General features: G+C 45.3%; 1 protein-coding gene across 3 annotated transcripts in view; it reads right to left on the bottom strand.

Moving 5' to 3' along the window:
- The window catches only part of GMDS (GDP-mannose 4,6-dehydratase), a 477,644-nt gene that overhangs the window by 79,099 nt on the left and 374,908 nt on the right, over positions 1-23,637 (bottom strand). For all 3 annotated transcript variants that reach the window (XM_060308303.1, XM_060308305.1, XM_060308304.1), the window contains one exon: positions 13,013-13,131. In XM_060308303.1, the coding sequence (XP_060164286.1) occupies positions 13,013-13,131 (119 nt within the window). The remainder of the gene's footprint in view (positions 1-13,012; positions 13,132-23,637) is intronic.

The following is a 23,637-nucleotide window of genomic DNA, read 5'->3' as shown; positions in this document are numbered from 1 at the left end:
CTCCTGCGGAACTGGTGAGACTGAGTCGCCATCGATTCTGGGATGACCCACATGCTCCTGAGGCTCAGAGGGGACTGACGTCATTGAAGCCTGGGCTCTCACCTCATATTAGAGACCGGGGCTCCAGACACCCTAGCTGTGCGCCTTGGAGATCCCCATCGTCTCCTGGTCGATCTCTTTCAGATCGCAGGGAATAAGAACGGGAGGTACTCCTCCAGCTTTTCAGACCTCTACATCTCCCCGAGAGCATTCCCAGAGTCACTGATGGCAGGAGTGGGGCGTCCAGAGAACTCTTTTTATCTCAGTTTATCAGATGATAAATTAGGTCCAATTTCTATTAAATTCAACTAGCATTTAAGCAATTCCTGGAGGCGTGAGGGCAGAAGGAAAGAGGAGGGAAGGAACTAAATCAGCCGCAGGTGCTCACTGGATGACAGTTCTCATGGGAAAACCTGGAAATTTTAGGTTTTTTCATTTTCCAGCAATCTGCCCCTACTCCCTTCCTGCATGACACACACACACACACACACACACACACACACACACACACACAAATCCTAAAATCAAACTCTCAACTTCTAAAATTTCGTTTTCCATTATTGATTCATGTAAATGTTGATTCCTTTAGCAAATGTCTGCCACTGTGCTGGGCAGAACGCAAGGTTCAGAAAGGACCCAAAGCAGATTCTGCCTTAAGGAGAGAACTGTCCAGTCCACCACGGAAGGCAAAGTCACAGGTGACTACGATCAAGGTCCAAAGGGGGAAGGGCTTGGGCGTGTGACTGTCAGGCTCATTTGGAACTTGAGGTCCTGTGACTGTCCCAGGCTTTGCTACTCAGAGTGCGGTCCAGGCACCAGCAGCCCCTGCCTCACTGGGTATCCTGTTAGAAATTCGGAGCCTCAGGCCCCGCCCAGACCTACTGATTCCAAATCTGCATTTTAACAAGATCCCCAAGTGATTCCCAGCACCTCAGCATTTGAGAACTTCTGCTCAGCAGGAGACGACGCAGCCAAAAGGCGTCGTAATTCTGACAAAACTGCGGATTACTTCCCGGAGAGGAGGAAAGGTCTCTATGCAACCAGAGCAGGGCACCTAGGCCGTTCCTCCCTCAACTGCCTCTCTGCTAAGCGTCTCCCTTACATTCCTTCTGGGCACATAAGCATGAGATGCTGGTGTGACTTTACGTTTTTGGGTCCCCAAACATATATGATCAGTTGCCCAATCTTATACTGTTTTCACATTTCATTTGTCCCTTATTCACTGTTGACAAATGTCATTTTCCATCAATTACCCATTTCATCATTAACAGCAAACACACAGAGCTTACGATTCACCCAGCCCTGCTTTAGGCGCTTCACGAATGTTAACCCCTTTAACCTTCACCCCAACCCTGTGTGGCAGGGACCCTTATTATCCCCCTTTTACAGATGAGAAAATGGAGGCGCTGAGGGTAACTAACTCCCCGGGAAAGCTGCAGAGCTGGGATTCAAACCCAGGGAATGTGGCACTGCGGCTGTGCTTTTATACTTCACACGATATTATGCCACACTGTGTGCAGAGAAGGACGTGACCGCGTCATGAAAGAGAGAAATTAAATCAGCATCCCTGGGGAAAGAGGTGCGTGCCCCGAAGGCCTAGAGGCTCAATACTATCCTTGGCCTTCCAGGCTCTGCTCCATCTCAGTGTGTTTTCTTTGCTCGTTTCTGCCTGGTGTCTGACTGTGCAGAAACCGTTCCCAAGAAGGACTCGCCGGCCCTGTCAAAAGTCACAGCTGCAACGGGGACGGCGGGGACGGGACCCGGGAGCAGCCGCGACTACCCTGCTTGTCCTCCAGCTGAGATCGGTATGCGGCTCATGGGGCCCGGAGAAGATCCAGGGGAAGGAAATTGGAAAAAAAACAAACAACAGAACATGACTTGCAGACAGCATTCATAAAGCCATCATGATTTCATTATCTGGCCCTGAGAAGGAATTCTGCATTTTCAGACACACTGTGAGGAACATGCAATGTAAGCATTCTGTTCCCACAGCCCAGCGACGCAGGTACGGGGCACGCAGGTGGGAGCTGCCACGAACGGAAGACTCAGACGAGAGGGGCAAAGCAAGACCTTTAGTCTGTCTGGGACCTGAGCACCTCACGCCTGTGTCTCTTTCTGGAAGAATTCAGGAAAAGGGTTCAATTTCACCCAAATTTTATATAGCACTTGAAGGCCACGTTTACTAGACCACCAAAAGCTTGACTTGCGGTTTAGCCTGTCATCTGAGACAAAATGAAGGCCACTGCCTGAAACGTGCAGTGGATTTTAGTGAAACGGACTCCAGGGCTCTACTGCGCCTTCCCTTCGGAGGGAGACGTGGGAAGAGGGCAGGGCTCAGACCCGCCAGGAAGCCGCTACTCAGTTTTGCAGGACAGAACAACACTCCCAGCAGGTACTCCACACAACTCTGTTGTTTGTGTAGGATTCTAATATAAAGTAAGCTTGGAAAGTGCTGGGTTAAACAAAGTTAAACAGATTCCTTACTGGTGATTCTCTAAGAGGGGTTAAAATATTCAATATTCTCCAAATGAACTAGACATGGAATGCCTTTCTAAGACATTTCCTTTTTAAAGAATTCTCAGTTTGTGAAAGACTGTGCTAGGTATTAAAAAAAAAAAAAGGGTATTAGCCCATGGGACTACCTACGGACAGAAGGACAGAAGGATGACCTGGTGACTGAAAACGACACATGGTCTCCAAAGTGGGAGAATGACCAAGTTTCATGCATTTATCAAAACAGAGTCTTGTTTGGGAATTCATTTGTAAGACTACCCCTAACTTCAAAAAACTGTGTGTAAGTTGATTTCTTACTACAAAAGCATGTCAGTTCATTACAGAACATTCGGATATAGAGAAATGTATTCAGTAGAACACTAAAGGTCACACGTAATTCTGCCATGTAGAAATTGCCATTTTAAAAATTTTGTGTGTTTTCTTCTAATTTTTTGTAGGCATATTTTTAGGGACTTTAGATCAGCCAACAGATTCTGTTTTTTTTCACTTAATATTGTCATAATCATACTTCATGTTATTCAAATTCCTCTTCAGCATTATTTTTAATAGCTGAATGAAAACAGTTGATCAAACTCACTTGAATATCCTTGATGATGGGCACCTAAGTTCTTTTTTGATTCCTTTTATTGAAAAATCAACTATATTGAGGTATAATTTACAAACAAAATGTGTCACAAGTGCATAATTTGATGAGTGAAAGATGCATGCACTCATGCAGACACCCCTGCGATCCAGATATCAGACATCCCCCCATCCCCGCCACAGATTCCCTCTCCTTCTCCCGGTCGCTCTCCCGTCACGCTCAGATTCCTATCAGCACCACTCACCCTCTCCTAGAGCATCACATGCGCGGAATTACACAGTCCGTGCTCTTCCTCCAAGTGTGCCAGGTGTCACCCTTTCCATGAGTGAGCAGTATTCCTCGTGCGGACACATCGTCTGCCAGCTGATTAGACACTGGGGGAGCTAACGCTTTGCTAGGACTAAAGCTGTTATGCATATTCGTGGATAAGTCTCTATGTGGACACACATCTTCATTTTTTTTTGGTAAATGTCTAGGAAAATCACTGGTCACATAGTAAATACAGACTTGGTTTTATAAGAAAGCCAAAGTGTTTTCTGAACTATTCATACTTCCATTAATAATGCATGAGCGCTCCAGCTGTCCCAGCATCCTCAGTAATACTTGGCTCTGTTGACTTTTTCCATCTTGCCATTCCAAAGGGAGTGCAGTGGGATCACACTGTTGTTTTTTTTTACATCTTTATTAGAGTATAATTGCTTTACAATGGTGTGTTAGTTTCTGCTTTATAACAAAATGAATCAGTTATACATATACATATGTCCCCATATCCCCTCCCTCTTGCGTCTCCCCCCCTCCCTATCCCACCCCTCTAGGAGGTCACAGAGCACCGAGCTGATCTCCCTGTGCTATGCGGCTGCCTCCCACTATCACACTGTCCTTTTAACGTGCATTTCCTGGATGATGATCACACTGAGCATCTTTTCATGTGCTAAGTGGCCATTTGTGGAATTTCTTGTGTGAAGTATCTGTTCAGACATCTGGCCCATTTTTAAAATTGAATTATTTGTCTTCTTTCTTTTGAGTTATGGGAGATCTTTGTATGTTCTAGATATAAGTCCTTTGTCAGATGCAAATATTACATTCATTTTCTCCCAGACCAGTGTTTGCCTTTTCCTTTTCTAAGTGGTCACTTTCAAAGAATAGAGGTTTTTAATCATGACATTCATTTTGTCACTTTTTTCTTTTATGGTTCTTGCTTTTGGTGTCCTAAGAAATCCTTGCCTTTGCCCCCAATTGATCTCAATATTTAAAGCAAACACACACAAAACAAAAAGCCATAGAGAATGATAAACTGAACTACATGAAAATGTAAAACTTTGGTATTTGCAAGGCACTGTTAAGAAACTGAAAAGGCAAGTCATGGGCTGAGAGAGTATATCTGCAAAACATAAAAACTCTCGGGGCTTCCCTGGTGGCACAGCGGTTGAGAGTCCGCCTGCCGATGCAGGGGACACGGGTTCATGCCCCGGTCCGGGAAGATCCCACATGCCGTGGAGCGGCTGGGCCCGTAAGCCATGGTCGCTGAGCCTGCGCGTCCAGAGCCTGTGCTCTGCAACGGGAGAGGCCACAACAGTGAGAGGCCCGCGTACCGAAAAACAAACAAACAAACAAACAAACAAACAAAACTCTCATAACTCAGGAACAGAAAACCACCTCAGACGTTTTTCCCTGCCCCAAGGTTTCAAAGCTTTTCTCCCATGTCTTCATCTAACAGTTTTCGATTTCCACTCTTGCATTTATACCTCTGCTCCATTTCAACTAATTTTGCGTGCGGTTTGACTCTTGGGCTGAGATTCACTTTTTTACCCCATATGGTTATTCCTGATTCCAGCACCATTTGTTGTAAAGACTATCCTTCTCCAATTAATTACCTTGACAAGTTTGTAAAAATTCAATTGTCTGTATAAGTGTGTGTCTATTTCTGGGCTTTATGTTCTGTTCCCTGGATCTATAAATCTGTCCTTATGTCAATATCGTGCAGATTAAGCATTAAAAGAAATCTTAAAATCAGAGAGTAAGTGTTCTCCAGCTTTGATCTTCTTTTTCAAAATCATTCTAGATCCTTTGCATTTCCACATAAATTTTAGAATCAGCCTGTCAATTTCTACCAAAAAAAAAAAAAAAAGCTTGTGATTTTGTTCAGGAAAGCACTGAACCTACAGATTAACTTGAAGAGAACTGGCACCCCATCAAGTCCTCCAATCCAAGAACGTAGTGTATCTCTCCATTTATTTAGGGCTTTTTTGATTTCTCTCATCTATGTCTTTTAGATTGTGGTGTACAGATCTTTTGTGTATTTTATTAAGTTCATCTCTATTTCATTTTTCTGATTCTATTTTAAGTGGTAATGTGCTTTTTTACAAATTTCAATTTCCAGCTGTTCCATGGCAGTACATAGAAATACAATGACTTCTATATATAGACCTTGTATCATGTGACGTTGCTAAATGCACTTGTTAGTTTTAGTAGCTTTTTGGGTAGATTACTTAGGTTTTCTATGTACTATATCGTGCTATCTGTGAATAAGACAGATATACATCTTCCTTTCATTTCTTTTTGTTTTTTTCTTTTGGCTAGGATCCAGGACAATGTTGAAAAGTTGGATAAAAGCAGATATCCTTGCCCTGAGCCTCATTTTTAGGAGAAAATTATTCAGTCTCTCAACATTAAGTATAATGTTAACTGTTGGTTTTTCTCAGAGGCCATTTATCAGCGTGAGGAAATTTCCTTCTATTCCTAGTGTGTTGAAAGTTTTATTTTATTTTATTTTATTTTTTAATAATAGTTGTTAAATTTTGTCAAATGCCTTTTTCTGCCTCTGTTGAAAACAATCATATGGCTTCTCTTTTGTTTTCTTAATATGGTGAATTATATTGATTTTCAAATGTTAAACCAAGCTTGCATTTCTAGAATACATCCCACTTGGTCATGGAGTACCAACTTTTTATATATTGATAGATTCAATTTGCTAATATTTTGTTAGTCCTTTTATGTTTCTTTGCTCTCATGGAATACTAGTCAGTATCTTTCTTTTCATGTAACATTTTTATTTTTAGCATCAGGGTAATGCTGGCCTCATCAATGAGTTGGGAAGTGTTCTCTCTTCTGAGTGAGTACAGAAGGGGTATTACCTTCTTCCTTTCACAGACACAGAGCTACGAAGATTTATACATATTTTGAAGTCACTTTTGGCAATTTGTGTCTTCCATGAAAGTTGCCCATTTCCTCTAATTTGAAAAAGTCGTTGGCAGAAAGCTGTTCATAATATTTTCTTACTATTCTGTTCATGTCTGGAGGATCAGTAGTGATGTTCACTCTTTTATTTCTACTACATATAATTTCTGTCTTCTCTTTTTTTCCTGGATAGAGGTTTATACAGGTTTTGGTTGCACTGATTCTCTCCACTGTTTTTCTGTTTTCCATTTCATTGATCTCTGCTTTTATCTTTATTATTTCCTTCTTTCTGTTTGCATTGGGGTTAATTTGTTCTTCTTTGTCTAGCTTCTTAAGATGGAAACTTGGATAACTGGTTTGGGCTCTTTCTTCTTTTTTAATGTTAGTATTCAAAGCCACAAATTTCTCTTCAAGCATTGCTTTGGCAGTATCCCACATATTTTGATATGCTGTTTTCATTTTCATTTAATTCAAAATATATTCTAATTTCCCTTGTGATTTCTTTTTAAACCTGTGAGTTATTTAGAAGTGTGTTGGGTGGTAAGCTCTAGAAATGTCAATTAGGTCAAGTAAGTTTACTATGTTGTTCAGGTCTTCTGTATCCACAGGTATTTTCTCTCTACTCGTTCTGTCAGTTACAAAGAAAGGAGTGTTGAAGTACACAAGCATAAAGTTCATTTGTCTTTTTTTCCTATCAGTTCTGTCACTATTTTGAAGTATCTATAACTGGGTGTAGATACGTTAAAAAGTATTATGTGTTCATGAAGAATCAACCCCTTTAAAATTATGAAATGACTCTTCATTCCTTCTAATTAAATGAAGTCTATTTTGTCCCATATAAATATAGCCACTCCAGTTTCCTTATGGTTAGTGTTTGGACGTTTTATTTTTTCATCTTTTTACTTTTAAACTATCTGTGTTTATATATAAAGTGTGTCTCTTGTAGACAGCATATTGCTTTTTTTTAAATCAAGTCCAACTATATCAGCCTTTTAATTAGAGTATTTAGAGCACTTAGAATGGATACAATTATCAATATAGTTATGACTTGTTTTCTATCTGTCCCACCTGTTATTTGTTCACACTCCCCCTTCTCCCACTTTCTTTTCGGTGAGTATTTTTTAGGATTGCATTTTGACTCCACTATTGGCTTATGGCTACTTTTCATTTTGTTTTGTTTTAGTAGTTTCTCTAGAGTGTGCAGTACATACGTTAACTAATTGCAGTCTGTCTTCAAATAGTATCACACCAATTCCCATCTGGTGTAAGAATCTTTGCAGTAATGATGCATTGCTTCCATCCTGTCCCCACTCTTTGTGCTACTGTTGTTATACAATTTATTTACATATGTAGTAGAAACCTCATAATGTATTTTCGTTATTTTTACTTTCAACAGTCAATTACCTTCAAAGAAATTTTAAAACGAGGGGAAAACGTTTATATTTTCCCACATTTTGGCTATTTCTCTTGCGATTCATTCTTCCGTAGAGATTCAAGCTTCAAACTAGCATCGTTTTCCTTCCGCCTAAATGACTGCTGGCGATGAACCATCTCAGCCTTTGTTTGTCTGGAAAGTCTTTAATTCACCTCCATTTCTGGGATGGTTTCCTCAGGTACAGAACTCAAGGTTCAGGTTGCTTCCCGCAGTTTAAAGACGTTGCTCCAAGGTCTTCTTGCCTTGCGTAGTTTCTGGCAACAAAACTTTCCTATATTTGTTCCTCTGCAAATAGTTCTATTTTTTATCTTGCTGCTTTAAATTTTTTCTCTTTAGCATTTATTTTCAGTAATTTGAGAAATTTTTGGCTGTTACTTAATTCTTTTCCTGTGCCCTCCCCGCTTTTTCCCTGATACTCTGATTACACATATATTAGATTGCCTGATTTTCTCTCACAGGTTAATCAAATCAAACTCTGTTCCTCTTTTTTTTTTCTCCAGTCTTTTTCTTCCTGTGCTTCATCTTGGGTCCTTTCTAGTATTATGTCTCTAAGTTTACTAGTTTTTCTTCTGTAGTATCTAATCTATTCTCAATGCCAACAGCGATACTTAATTTTTCATCTCTAAAAGTTCCATTTGGCTCTTTAAAAAACAAATATATTTCCTTATCTCTCCTCACTATACTCATGTTTTTTTTAAAATACTTGACATAGTTATAACAGCTATTTTAACCTTCTTTATGCACTCATACTATCATCTTTTTTATTCCTCAGTCTGCTTTTATTGATGGATTTTCCCCTTGGTTTTTGGTCACATTTTCCTGCTTCATGACAGTCCTACTAATTTTTGGTTGAATGCTGAACATTAAAAACTAAGGAAACGATCCCGTTTACCATTGCAACAAAAAGAATAAAATACCTAGGAATAAACCTGCCTAAGGAGGCAAAAGACCTGTATGCAGAAAACTATAAGAAAGTGATGAAAGAAATCAAAGGTGACACAAACAGATGGAGAGATATACCATGTTCTTGGATTGTAAGAATCAATATTGTGAAAATGACAAAACTACCCAAAGCAATCTACAGATTCAATGCAATCTATCAAATTACCAAAGGCATTTTTCACAGAACTGGAACAAAAAATTTTACAATTTGTACGGAAACACAAAATACCTTGAATAGTAAAAGCAATCTTGAAAAGAAAAATGGAGCTGGAGGAATCAGGCTCCCCAACTTCAAACTACACTACAAAGCTACAGTAATCAAGACAGTGTGGTACTGACACAAAAAGAGAAATACAGATCAATGGAACAGGATAGAAAGCCCAGAGATAAGGTGACCATACGTGCCTGGGTTTATCTTTGACAAAGGAGGCAAGAATATACAATGGAGAACAGACAGCCTCTTCAATAAGTGGTGCTGGGAAAACTGGACAGCTACATGTAAAAGAATGAAATTAGAACACTCCCTAACACCACGCACAAAAATAAACTCAAAATGGATTAAAGACTTAAATGTAAGGCGAGTCACTATCAAACTTTTAGAGGAAAACATAGGCAGAACACTCTTTGACATAAGTCACAGCAAAGGCTTTTTTGACCCACCGCCTAGAGTAATGAGAATAAAAACAAAAATAAACGATGGGAGCTAATTAAATTTAAAAGCTTTTGCACAGCAAAGTAAACCATAAACAAGAAGAAAAGACAACCCTCAGAATAGGAGAAAATATTTGCAAATGAAGCAACTGACAAAGGATTAATCTCCAAAATATACAAACAGCTCACGCAGCTCAATATCAAAAAAACAAACCATGCAATCAAAACATGGGCAGAAGACATAAATAGACATTTCTCCAAAGAAGACATACAGATGGCCAACAAACAGATGAAAAGACTCAACATCACTAATTATTAGAGAAATGCAAATCAAGACTACAATGAGGTATCACCTCACACCAGTCAGAATGACCATCATCAAAAAAAATCCACAAACAGGACTTCCATGGTGGCGCAGTGGTTAAGAACCTGCCTGCCAATGCAGGGGACACGGGTTCAAGCCCTGGTCCGGGAAGATCCCACATGCTGTGGAGCAACTAAGTCCGTGCACCGCAACTACTGAGCCTGCGCTCTAGAGCCCGTGAGCCACAACTGCTGAGCCCGTATGCCACAATTACTGAAGCCCATGGGCCTAGAGCCTGTGCTCTGCAACAAGAGAAGCCACCGCAATGAGAAGCCCATGCACTGAAACGAAGAGTAGCCCCTGCTCACCACAACTAGAGAAAGCCCATGTGCAGCAGCGAAGACCCAGTGCAGCCAAAAATAAATAAATAAAAAACAAATAAATAAATAAATTCATTAAAAAAAATCCACAAACAAATGCTGGAGAGGGTGTGGAGAAAAGGGAACCCTCACGCATTGTTGGTGGCAATGTAAATTGATACAGCTGCTATGGAGAACAGTATGGAGGTTCCTTAAAAAACTAAAGATAGAACTACCATATGACCCAGCAATCCCACTACTGGGCATATACACTGAGAAAACCATGATTCAAAAAGAGTCATGTACCACAGTGTTCACTGCAGCTCTGTTTACAATAGCCAGGACATGGAAGCAACCTAAGTGTCCACCGACAGAGGAATGGATAAAGAAGATGTGGCACATATATACTGTGGAATATTACTCAGCCATAAAAAGGAATGAAATTGGGTCATTTGTAGAGATGTGGATGGACCTAGAGACCGTCATACAGAGTGAAGTAAGTCAGAAAGAGAAAAACAAATACTGTATGTTAATGCAGGGGTCCCTAACCCCTGGGCTGTGGACTGCTACCAGTCTGTGGCCTGTCAGGAACTGGGCTGCGCAGCAGGAGGTGAGCGGTGGGCGAGCGAGCCAAGCTTCATCTGTAATTACAGCCGCTTCCCATCGCCCGCATTATGGCCTCAACCATCCCCCCCCCCCCGTGGAAAAACTGTCTTCCACAAAACCGGTCCCTGGTGCCAAAAAGGTCAGGGACTGCTGTATTAACACATATACGTGGAATCTGAAAAAACTGCCATAGACAACCTTATTTACAGAAACAGAGACACAGACGCAGAGAGCAGACGTACGGATACCAAGGGGGGGGGTGGGGGTTAGGGTGAACTGGGGGATTGGGATTGACAGATAGACACTACTGATACTCCGTATAAAAGGGATAACTAATGAGAAGCTGCTGTATAGCACAGGGTACTCTACTCAGTGCGCTGTGGCGACCTAAAGGAGAAGGAAACCCAAAGAAAAGGGGACACATGTACACGCATGGCCGACGCACTTTGCTGCGCAGCAGAAACTAACACAACACTGTAAAGCAACTCATACGCCAATAAAAATCAAAAGAAAAAGAAACGTTACGCTTTTGAGTCTAGATTTGACTGTATTCCTTTGAAGAGCACTGGGCTTTGCAATGGTCGAAGGCTAAGTTATTTGTATCCAGTTTGATCCCTTGGAAGTTTGTGTTTAAGCTTTGTTAGCCTGGGTCTAGAGCAGCCTTTACTCTGGGAATCAGTCCCATCGCTGAGGCATAGCTCTTCTGGAATCTTGCTTCATCCCCTGAGTGAGGATGGTCACTGAGTGAGAACGAGGTCTCTCCATTACAGCTGAAGCTCATGTGCCTCCCAAGCCTGGGAACGCTCTAAGAAACCTTCAATTCCACCTCCCAGGCAGTTCCTCATCCAAGCTCGTGGAATGTCTTCTTAATATTCAGCAAGGACTCAGTGGGATCCTTATGCACGCTTTGGGAACTCTTTTTCTTTGCGGATCACCATGCCACGGGCTCCTCATCGCACGGCCCCACAACGTCCAGGTGCCTCAGACTCTGAATTCTGCCCTCCACCTCCCCGGCTCTCAGCAAACGGCTGTTCTCTGTTGAAGTTCCTCTTCCACGCTCCCTGGTGGAGACCATGTCTCCAGGAAACCCGGGTGATTGCAGGGCTCATCTCATCTGCTCCTTTTCTACCAGGGATCACGGTCCTGCACTGCCCGTCGCCCGAACGGTGTTTTATGTATTTCATATAGTTTCCTAGTTTTTCAAGATAGAAGGTTTAATCTGATTTCTGTTATTCCATCATAGCTAGAAATAGAAGTCCTTTCTTATATTTTAAAAGTGAATCTTGGAAAAATGTTTGAAAGATCTTCAAAGAGTTAAACACAGAATTACCGTACGACCCAGAAATTCCACTCCTAAGTTTATAAGCCAAAGAACGGAAAGCAGGGAGGGACTGAAACAGATACTTGTATACGCGTGTTCACAGCAGCAGCATTCACAACAGCCCAAAGGTGGGGGCCACCCAGGGGTTAACAGATGATGGACAAGCAACACGTGGTCCATCCACACAATGGAATATTACTCAGCCTTAAACAGGAGTGAAGTGCTGACACAGGATGGAACCCGAGGACATCAGGCTCAGCGAGATAAGCCAGTCACAGAGGGACAGATACTGTGTGATTCCATTGATATGAGGTCCCTGGAGTCATCACACTCAGAGACAGAGAGTAGAATGGTGGCTGCCAGGGGCTGGGGGAGGGGGAGGGGAGTTAGGGTTTAATGGGAGCAGAGTTTCAGTTTCGGGAGAAGAAAGAGTTCTGTGGACGGATGGCGGTGATGGTTGCCCAACACTGTGAGTATACGTAATGCCACTGAACTGTATGCCTGAAAATTATTAAAATGGTAAATTTTATGTTATGTATATTTTATCTCAATAATACAATCACCAAAAAAGAACCTTCCATCTGTAGTGAAGGATTTCCCCCCAATCTTTCAAATATTCCAATGAAAATCTGACTTCAAAATTTGTGTAACTGGGCCTACTCTCAATGGTTCAGAGAAAAGAATTATGCTGGTCATGTATTTGAAACTTTTCTGTAAGTTTCTATGGTTTCAAAAATTTAAAATATAAATTGAAAGTACTGAAAAAAGTTTGTGTAACTTTTATGTTATCACATTGATCTGTTAAGAGCAATTAGCAACAGTAAAATCCTAGTAAACTGAGTATAAACCATGATACAAAATTTAAAGTTAAAAAAGTAAACACCTTAAAAACATATTTAAAAATTAAGAAGAGAAAAGAAATTTTTAAAAAACTGAGTTTAGATGGTGACAAACATCTGACTCTCACTATAACTGGGACCGAGTCCCTGCTTCATGCTTTACAAGAGCAAAGAGGGAAAAAGACAAAATGCAGGCAGAACAGCGAGCACACGTCTGACAAACGTCCATCAGTCATACTCACACGATGGTTTTTCCGATGTGCAGAAACGACTTCTCTACGAATTCCCGGACGCTGTGGACCTCCCCCGTGGCTATGACAAAGTCCTCGGGTTCATCGTTCTGTAGCATCAGCCACATGGCCTAGAAAGAGAGGAAGAGCCACGTGAAAGCTGGACCCAGCTGCCCCTCGGGAACTATCACGTCACCAACGCACATCACGGACAGGGACAGTGCTAACAGGTAAACCAAGACACGCAAAAGCTCTCAGGAGTTTATCTGAGCACACGTTGATTCCAAAGGTGTTCAGGAGGCTCCCCACGCAGGGACAGGGGCGCAAGCCTTTTACAGAGTAGAAGTGAAGCGAAACAGAGCAAAGCAATTATTTGATTATCTGGGAAGCCGGGTGAGCTACTGGTGAAGTTTCACTTCCTCGGATTCTGGTGTGGTGACCCTGGCTACCAAGGGCTAACAGCCTCCTTGTTTAGATGCTTTAACCTGTGTAGACAGACGGTGACAATGAGTCTAGTCCACTATCCTAACCGCGGCAGTCGTGGTTCTCAAACTCTAACGTGAGACAGAATCATCTGGGGACCTCTGGGTACATCCCAGGTGCACAGGCCGGGCAGCTGTTGCAGCACCTCTGTCTGCAGCAGGACCTTGGACTACAGTTCACACGTAGGAGATGCTGAAGAGCGTCTGCACTGAATAACCTTTTCAAAGGGTATTTAAGAATCATGGAAGGAAGGCAAGAAAACATCATTTAAGGACAGGTGTTTATCCTCCAAAGTAGGACCAAATTTCTTAACAGTAAAGTTGGAAATTTACCACTGCGGTGACACGGTAAAGCAAAATGTTCAACAATCCTTAACGGAAAAACAATCACATAACGAACAGCACTTTTAACAAGTTATCTGGCAGTGAAGACGTCTGCGCAGAGTTAAGGTTTCAGTAGCTGTGTTTGAAGGTCAGGGGCTCGGTGGGCGCATCTCACAGACAGGCTTTTTCAAGGAGAGCCAGAAGTCTAGCTGCAGGTGAAAGACCCAGAACAGGGCTCCCAACTCAGCTCAGACGGCTCTCTCCGTAGCAGCCGGGCCCAGAGGTTCTATAGCTTGCAGCCACGCACTGATTTTAAAGGTTTGTTTACACAGACAGAAGATGAAGATTTTACAAAATTAAGTATAGCTGGTATCTGACAGCAGTCTCTTTAGGAAAAAAATCTAAGACAAAAAAAAACAACAAAAAACAACTCAATGCGATAACCTATAATGAAAAGGAATCTGAAAAAGAATATACATATGTATATACACATATATATGTATAACTGGATCACTTTGCTGTACATCTAAAACACATTATAAATCAACTATACTTCAATAAAAAAATTTTTAAAAAATCAATTTTTTTCATCACTCACACCCACTTTTCCAAATAAAATAGGTGAAAGCAATAGTCACCTCATTAGAACACAGAGTCCCCAATATTATGTGCATTGAACTCTTGTTGTAACATCTATAGAAAACTATTGGTTGGTGTCTCCCCAGCTGCTGTGGGATAAGCTGAAAACTAGGTTTCTGAGATCAATGGAGCCGCTTATTTTCTTTTAGAAAACACAGTCAGCAAAGTTTTTGCTGATTTAGTTTAAGTAAAGTTTAATTCTTCTTTATTCATTTCAATTTATGGCAGCCTTCTAAAAAATAGAAACACACACGTTTCTCCTGTACTCGAAGTTTTTTCTTGTGACTATTTCGGTCTATTTCCAGATTGTTTTAAATTGTATTTTTGTCCTGCAGAAGACAAGGCTTTCGGCAATTTCACACGCCTTGGAGAGGCGGCCCCCGGGTGGGACGCTGGAAGCAGACGCAGGTCAGGGACGTGCTGAGAAGCATCAGACGGAATCGTCCTGGCAGGAGAGGGGTTTGTTCACATTCATGAAAGATCTGCAGTTTTGTTTTGCACTGAGAGATTATAGTTGATGAATTTATTTATAACACTTTAAAAATTTTACATGAATTATATTAATAATAAAGCTTGATCAGTTCTAAAAAGGCACAAAATGCAAGCTGTCCTCTTCATCGGGATGGTGCGTGCGGCCCCGAGGGTCAGACCCTGGGCCAGCGCCCTTGGCTGTTCAGCTCCTCGAAGGTGCCCTGGTCGTGGGCACCAGCAGAGGTGAGAGGTCCCTCTTGGTGTCCGCGTCTTGCAGGTGTCCACCCAGCCTGGAATACCCTCCTCCTCGGCCTGGGAACCCTCCATCCTGGGCCCTGGCATGGCCTGTGTCTCTCCAGGTTTCCCTGGGACGATGGCATAGCACACTGGCTATACTGGCCCGAGCTGCCCTTTGGGCACCTCCCCAACTAAGCTGACCCTCTCACGTGCTGTGTGCACGCACACACACACACACACACACACACACACACGTGTGCGTGCGCACACACACACACACACACACACACACACACACACAGACGCACGTTTTGGCTTTCTTCAAAATGCTTCCAAAGTTTTTAGGAAAAGTTAAATTATGCTTCTGGCTAGAATTTCTATCTGAACGTTTTTCTGAGGGATTAGTGTATGTACTTAAGGGTGTTTTACTTGACTTTCCATTCTAAAAATAACATTTCAAGTAGGTCTTTCAGGACTGCTCAGCTTATTTTATTTCTTTTAAACACTATGTTGGGCTGGAATGGTTTTGAAAAAATCATATTTTTAATCATGTGAAAGAAAGCAAGGGCTGCTAAAAATAAAGGGAGAAAAGACGATGACTGGTTGCGGGTGGATTACTTGAGACACCGGCACCAGCTCCCTGGTGCTCGTTCCATCCCCACCGGGAATCCGGGCACACAGGAGGCCCTCACTTTCACCACAGCTGAGTGCCAAGAATCTGCCCTTTTCTTTTCCAGCCGACCATCCGTGGCCTTTGACCTACCAATTTCTAGGCATTTCCTTTAAAGTTCATCCTGTCCCAGACTCCAGCCTGGGAATGGGCGGGAAAGGATGTACAGCTCCAGATTTATTTGTTATTACTGAATAGTTTACTGGTTTTAAAACGCAGAGGGAAAGGCTTTGTTTGAATTTCCACTGAGCATAATGAATCGTCTCTGACTGGTAAATGAAGGCCGGTGACACTCCAGACCAGATGAACAAGTTGGTGCTCTGCGGTGATCGTGGGTTAGGAATTTGCCACCGAGCCGGGGCCGCGCGGCCCGTCGCGATGCCCAGTCGTGTCCAGCACAAAGGCCCCTGTGTGGGAAGCGCCCCGGCCTGCACGTCCTCACGCAGCTGCACACGCTGATCTGGTCCATTTCTTCCCTGATGGATGGCACGGCCGAGGCGAAGGTTCACCTCTCCTCACCTTCCTGTTCACATGCGGGCCATGTGACCCACGACTCGGCCGGCCACCCCGTGCTCAAGTCCCTACCCAGCTCCGGCTTCCGGTGCAGAAACGCTCCTGAGGTGACAGGTTTCAGGCGTCTGCACTCTGGGCCCGTCCCTCCCGGAATGAGGGGCCCCATAAGGATACGACTGACTTCCCCACCTCCTCACACACTTAATTACCTCTGCCCTGCCCTGATCACCAGTGCAAACGGAAACATCGCCTGCTTTTTATGTTTTAATCCATCCCACAGGGAGGAGTGCACCAAGGCTTGGGATTCTTCAACATCAAAATGTCTCCTGATGGCAAATGAACAGCGCAGTTCTCCAACCATGTCCCATATTCATCTTGCTTTTAAGGCATATAAAGTCCAGGGGGAACCCGACTCCATGTCACTGACGCCTGAAGGCCAAGTCTAGGTGGTTATAAGCATCCGCTCCATTTGGATACGTGCTCTCTTGTAACTATACAGCGAATCTATCTGTTTTACAAACCTAGTTTAGAGAAGTCAAAATAAAACTTTAAAAAATCCCCCCACCCCCGCCAAAAAAAAAAAAATACTCCTCTCCCACACCTGCTCTTCGGCCGTACAGGTCACGACGTGGAAGTCACGGTGGAGGGGCCTCCTCCTTCCTGGACCCAGGAGCTTGCAGTGGCTCCCAGCGGGACCAGTGGTGGAGAACAGCCAAAGGGCATCACCACAGCCGACCAGCTAGCCTTGATTCCACGCGTGCCTTTCGGGCTGGGATGTGTGTTTGTCTTGAAAACCTGGATTCGACAATTGCTTCCACCTTGCCATTAACCTCCGGCTCAGTATCCAAGCCACGGACACTTATTAACTGAGCTGTCATCCATGAATAACGAGATTTGTTAATCAAGGTTATGTTTAACTATGTTCATCTGACTGCTGCCTTCTCAGTCCTGTGCTTTTGTGCTTTACGGGCTACTGTCATAAAAATAATCTAAACATATACACGTACATAAATATATATATACATATATGTAAATATATGTATAAAATAGGGGAGAAATTCTATGAAATGATTCTAATAAAAATCAGAGGCATTTGAACAAATGGAGATTAAAATTCCCCATAAAGGATTCTAAGTGTGGAACCGTTCACATACATTTTCTTTCAGCTCTGTTCAGTAGCTGCTTTCATCATGATAGCCTGGTGTTTTCAGTTTGAATCAGGACTTCAAGGAGTCCTGGGCTAGGCTGGGTCTTATGCTTTGTGGGATGCACACAGTTCGGGTTAGCCCGGGGGGAGTACCCCTTACTCTGACATAGTTGGGAAACAGGTACTAAATGACTAACAAACACAACTGTATTGAGAAAATCATCTAGCATAAAATCAAAACCTCGGTCTATTAATTTCTTCATGGGTGAAAATACTGTTGTTTGTGGATTCCTTTGATTAAGGGTCTTTTAGACATTTGAAAAGTACAAAGTTACTGGACAGGAAAAAAATCATTAGGTGATACATTTTTAAAAACACCAAAAATAATAAAACAAATTTAGAAGGCTATCTAGCTCTTGCTATTAACATATCATTCAACATTGATACCAATGCACTGAAAGAGGCCAGACCAACACTTGCACTGCCCTGCCCTTCTGTTCCAGCCAGGTCCACCAAGCTACGAAGTCCGAGGCTGGGGGTCACAACACACAGCCTGAAAGCTCTAGTCCTCTGGGAATCACTCTGACCCAGTTTTCTGGAGCACCATCTGCTCTCTCTGTATGCAGAGTCAGGTAGCGTAGTTATTTATTGATCTCTGAGTACATTTTCTCTCTTCCATGCTTCCACGCACTCCTTTTCTTTTCCAGGCACACCAATTATGCATGTGTTGGGTCTCTTTTCTTCTGTGTTCAGGTCTGTTACTTGTTGCCCCATCATACTTATCCTTGTTCTCTTCCATATTATTATTATTATTATTATTATTATATTATTATTACTATTTATGTGATGTCCTCCTGCTTGTTCACCTGTTTCTAATAACACTTATTTAAAGGTTTCTTGCTAATGTGACTTCAACCTCTGGAATGATTTTCTCTCTCTTGTCCGTGTCTTTACTGACTACTTCTCGCTTAACTCCTTCATTTATTTCCTTTAAGTCCAGGGTCTGCAAACGTTTTCTGAAAGGGCCAGAGAGTAAACACTTTAGGCTTTCGAGCCACATGCTGTAACACAGCCGCTCAGCTCTGCCGCTGGAGCACAAGGCGGCCACACACAACACAGGAAGAGGTGGGTGCGGCCGTGCTATTTACACAACCCGTGACTGGCCCACGGGCTCTAATCTGCCCTCCTCGGCTTCTGGCAAATGGAACCAAACTGCGCTGCCTGTAAACTTCTTTGAATCCGTGGTATTTGCCTTTGCTGCTACTCCTTATGGCCCGTATGTGCTTTTGGTCTGTCTCGTTTTGGTCCTTGTCCCCCCTTGCAGCCCTCTCCCCAGGCCCACTCAGCTTTCCCATTACTCTTCCTGTTTGAACAAGGCTGCATACTTGCTGTGGAACGGTGTGAGGAGAAGGCAAGTGCAGGGCGGGCCTGCAGCCCCACTTTAAAGTCCTCCCAAAACCCTCTCTCCAAAATCAGGACACTCTCTGCCCCGGGACACGGCTGCCCTCACTTCCCGGCGCTGATCGGCTGAGTGTGGGCCCCAAGCAGCCCAACCCCGGTCAGTCTGCACTGCCCCTCAGCCAGGAGGCCAGGCCCCGACATGAACCCGGGTCCCTCCCGTCGTCCTGCAGGAAAGGCTGGGCATCGATAGAGACATTGTCCAGCCCTACGGAACGTCATTGTGTGGGACTTTTAGGACTGGGAATTAATTGGAGCGAATTCTACAGCCAGACATGTATGCCCAGCACAACGTGCCCTGAGTGAGCACATGAAGCATGGTATGTACCCAAGGTTATGTGACCACGTAAACAACGTAGGAAAGAACCATAAGAGAAAACGCACATACAGACAAAGGCTGCTGCTTAATCAGCCATCCCGAAACTCTGGCTTAAGCCTTTTTACTGCTCAGGACCCTGAGTTCAGAATCCGGGAGGACGGCTCCTCCCTGCTTCCCGGGCTGCTGGCCGAGATGGCCTCCCGCACAGGCCTGGGTCCTCCGTGCTGGACCGCCCCCCAGCCCTCCTCCTTGTGTCCTGTCCCCGCAGCCTCTCACCCAGCCTGGCCCAGCTACCTAGAAAACAGAATCTGCAAGGCCTCCTAAAGCCTCGGGAGGCCCCGCCGTGCCCCTCCATGGACTACTGTGGCAGGCACAGCCCGAATCCAGACAAAGGGGAACGCCCCCCACCCCCACCCCCACCATGAGAAAAGCAGTAAAGTCACACTGTGACAGGGCGTTTAGGATGGGCGGGTAGTCCTGTGATGACTGTAATTTCAGCTGTTTCAATACAGCAATGAAATCCTTATGTTTGCCTTTAACATAAGCATTGTTGCCTCTGCTGTAGTGTCCCTGCACAGCTCTGCCTACCTTGCACCGTGCAGTGATGGTCAGGTTGACACTAGCTCAGGGACTCACACCTGGCATACGGGCCCCGACACCATGACTGTCACAACGCACTTCCCAGAAGTGCTGTTTCCTGGAGCCCAGCCGCCTACCCCTTCCAGGTGCTTCCAATACCTGCTCCCACTCACATGCCCGGCGAGCCACCCAGACTTCGCTCCTGGCTCAGCTGCACAGCAGGAAGTGACTCCACGCCCACGGCCGGCCACCTGCCCGCCACTCCCGGCTCGTGGCTCCCGGCCCAGGGCTGCCTCAACTCACCCTTGGGAAGCAGCTCTGACTTCGCTGTGACCTTCCCCTCAAAGCCGTCCTGAGCACCCAGTTCTGCCTCTCGTGTGACTCTGACCGGAGGCGCCCAGGTTCTGGGCTGGTCCTGGGCTCCCTTGAGTGACAGGCCCGAGCCTCGCCACGGACCTCTGGGTTCCAGTACTGACAGCCATCGTTACCGGTAACTAACCCTGATAAACACATCACATTATGTGCATTAAGGGAAACGCAGCGGGACTTTACAAGCTAAGGTTCCCTAAAACGGTGCTGCCCCACAGAAATGCAATGCAAGCCACATATATAACTTAACATTTTCTATTAGCCACATTAAAAAAGGAAAAGGAAAGGGCAGAGCTAATTTTAATGCTTTATAAGCCAATGTATGCAGTACATCGTCGTTTCAATAGAGAATATTATCAAGGTATTTTACGCTGTTTTCCTATGCACTGAGCCTTGGAAGCCCCGTGCACGTTCTGTGTTCGCAGCACATCTCAGCTCACCTGGGCACCCCTTGTATGCCCACGAACACAGGAGGCTGGCAGGCACTCATGGGGCAGCCGGGCCACGGAGCCGCCCCGCAGAGGGAGAAGGGGCCCCCTCTCGTGTGTGTGCTGCCCTCACGCCGCCGCTCAACCTGCAGGGCTTCGTGGAGGCGGCCTGCTCACCCCGGGACACAGCTGGCGGATCATCCTCTCCCCTCCCTCCTTCCTCGTCTCCACCACCTGACTTTTCCTGCAGTGACTACATCGGTGATGCCAACTAGAAGACAGACCTTGAGAAGTGGGCTAACTAGCTCCCAGTTTATGACCGTCTGACTTTTGAATGCCTGTCTCATTCGTGTACCAATGGGCAGTGACACCACACCCCTGCCTCCCAGTGGGAACAGTGGGGAGCAAAGACCCAGAGAGACACTTACGGGCACGATGACAGCCGGTGCTCAGGGAGCAGGCAGGGGTGCTGGAGTCTGTGTGCATCAGAGCCTCCTGGGAGGTTAACACACAGATCGCCGGCCTTCTCCAGCCCCAGCGAGGCCGACTCAGTAGGCCTGGGGGAGGCCTGACAATCTGCACTTCTAGCAGGTTCCAGGGCAAAGCTGATGCTGCTGGTCTGGGGACCACACCGAGAACCAGCGCGTGCCGTGGTCCTCAGACCTGGAGTCAGACCACCCGGGTTAAACCTCGGCTCCAGGAGTCACTGCATGACTTCTGGAAAGTTCCTAATCTTCCAGGGCCTCAGAAAAATGAGAATAATGGCACCAACCTCGTAGGGTCGCTTTTAGGATGAAATTAGCTAATATGTGAACAGTGCCTGGAACAGTGCCTGGAACAGAGTAAGCGCTCAAGGACTATTATTTATCATGATGATGATGACGGTGGCTACGCAGCTGGAGAGGGTTCCTGGCACCTGGGAGAACCTAGTTCATCTCCAGGACCAAAGTCCTGCGTCCATACATGGCATGCAGAGTGAAAGGGTGGAGTGAATTTAATCCCCATTCTGTTCACAGCCACAGACTTTCATAGTTGGAAAGGACCTCAGAGATGCTGTCTTTCAATTCAACTCATAAAAAGGCGGGGAAGCAGCTGAAACCAGAGAGGTTATGTGATCTGGCTGAAGTCACACAGCTAGTTTGGCCGGAGGTGGGACGAGAGCCTCAGTCCCCTGTTTCGTTTTCTTTTCACTGCATTACACTCCCATGCATTTTCCTGTGGAAATTCTGCCATTCTAAATGGTCGTTAGGAACAGCTGCGTGGACTTGTGCGGACCAGCCCGGGGACCGGACCTGTCGGTCAGCAAGTATTTACGGAAGCCCACAAAGTGCCAGGCACTGGAGGATGCCAGGTGGGGGCAGACACGGAGGATGCAGAGCCTGGCTTAGGGGCATCCATGCTTTACGCAGGAAAAAGGCTCTAAGAGCCCAGCATTTGACTTAAGGAGGAACTTCTGAGACATGAACTCCAGCGAGCCTCCAGGAGACATCAGGCCTGGGAGCTCCGGACAACCTCCGTCCCAAGCAGGCCCCCCCGACCCCCCACCCCCGGCTTGAGCTGGAGGCGTGAGGCCAGAGCTACGCTCAGCCAGGGGCCCGTCCCAGTGCCTCCCCCACTCCCAGTCCCATATCAAGGGTGGACACAGACATATTCTGGGCCAATCGGGGTCTCAAAAAAGCCTGTGATCAGAGGCCCAGAGACTGAATGTGCAGGATGGCACTGGGCACCGGAGATGCCTGACTCCGGAGTGGGGTCAGCGCCCTGCTGAGGCCGGGGGGGAGGCCTGAGGCAGAAGGAGCACCTCAGAGCCCAGGGCAGGACACCTGCTGGGCGAGAAGCAGGGAGGGCAGGACCCCAGGCCTGGGGGGAGCGAGGGGCAGGCGCCCGGAGCACGGCAAGCGACTCCACCGCCCCGGCCTGGGACGTGCCCCAGCGCCCCCTGGGATGACTCCTTTTCCACCTGAATTTCTTCGAGCTGGTTTCTGCTCCCTATGCCACAAGCTCGGAGGAAGACAGCTGGGGACCAGTCCCTGCATGGGGCGGGGGGCAGCCATGCATCAGCGCCGAGAAGGCAGGTCCAAGGGGTAAGGCAGCACCCGGGCCCCAGAATCCTCAGGGAGGAGGGAGGAACGCCACGTCCCCGAGCCACCGGGACCAAGGGGTGACCGCTGACCGCTGGCAGGAGCGGGGAGGCGGCGGGCGCACCTCGCGGCGGGAGGGCTGAGAACCCTCATCCGTCTGCTCCTAGACCCACGAGCGCGGCGCCTGCCCGTCCAGCATCCCTGAGGACCTCGGCCCGGCACACGCAGCATCCTTGTCACCGGCGAGCTGGTGCCCATTCAACGCATTCACTGAAACTCATTTCAAATGTGTCTCACCACAGCATCCTGATTCACAGAGATCAGGATTTCAATTTAAGAGTCACTCTACCCTCCATACTCTTAAAACTACGCTTGAATAGATTTAGATTTAATCATTCTGCCTTTAATTTCTGGCTGCTAAATACAAGAGCACCCCAACAGAAACACCACGTAAGCGTTGATCTTCTGGGAGGTTAAGCTGCTCCTTTTAACCTGGTCTTGCCCATGACTGTAATGTTTCTGCTATCATAATTATTTCCTAGATGCTGACTCAGTAGTGTCCTTGATTGAGGGAGATGGGAAGGGAAGCTAGTTCTATTTAAGAAAACATTTCTTGTAGCAGTAATATTTGAGCCTAGTGACACGGGAGGAGAGAAATTCCACTACATATAAAAAACCCAGTAATTTACAGACTACAGCCCCTCCACACTGCTGAAAATTAAGCCAAAAGCTCCTTTATGTTCTTCAAATTAAAAAAAAAAATCAAGAGAGCTCCTAAAAGTTTGATTATTTTAAAAACACATAGATAGTGACAGATTTTTTTTTTGAGTCTTTATAACTTCAGATGAAATTTAGAAAATCAGGCCTTTGATAAATTGAATTAATATTTTCAAAATAGTTAACATAACAAGTCTTTAAAT

This window comes from Globicephala melas, chromosome 11, assembly GCF_963455315.2.
Source record: "Globicephala melas chromosome 11, mGloMel1.2, whole genome shotgun sequence".
In the NCBI taxonomy this organism is placed as follows: domain Eukaryota; kingdom Metazoa; phylum Chordata; class Mammalia; order Artiodactyla; family Delphinidae; genus Globicephala; species Globicephala melas.
Note: the sequence above shows the minus strand (reverse complement) of the source record. Positions and strands in the feature narration are given on the sequence as shown.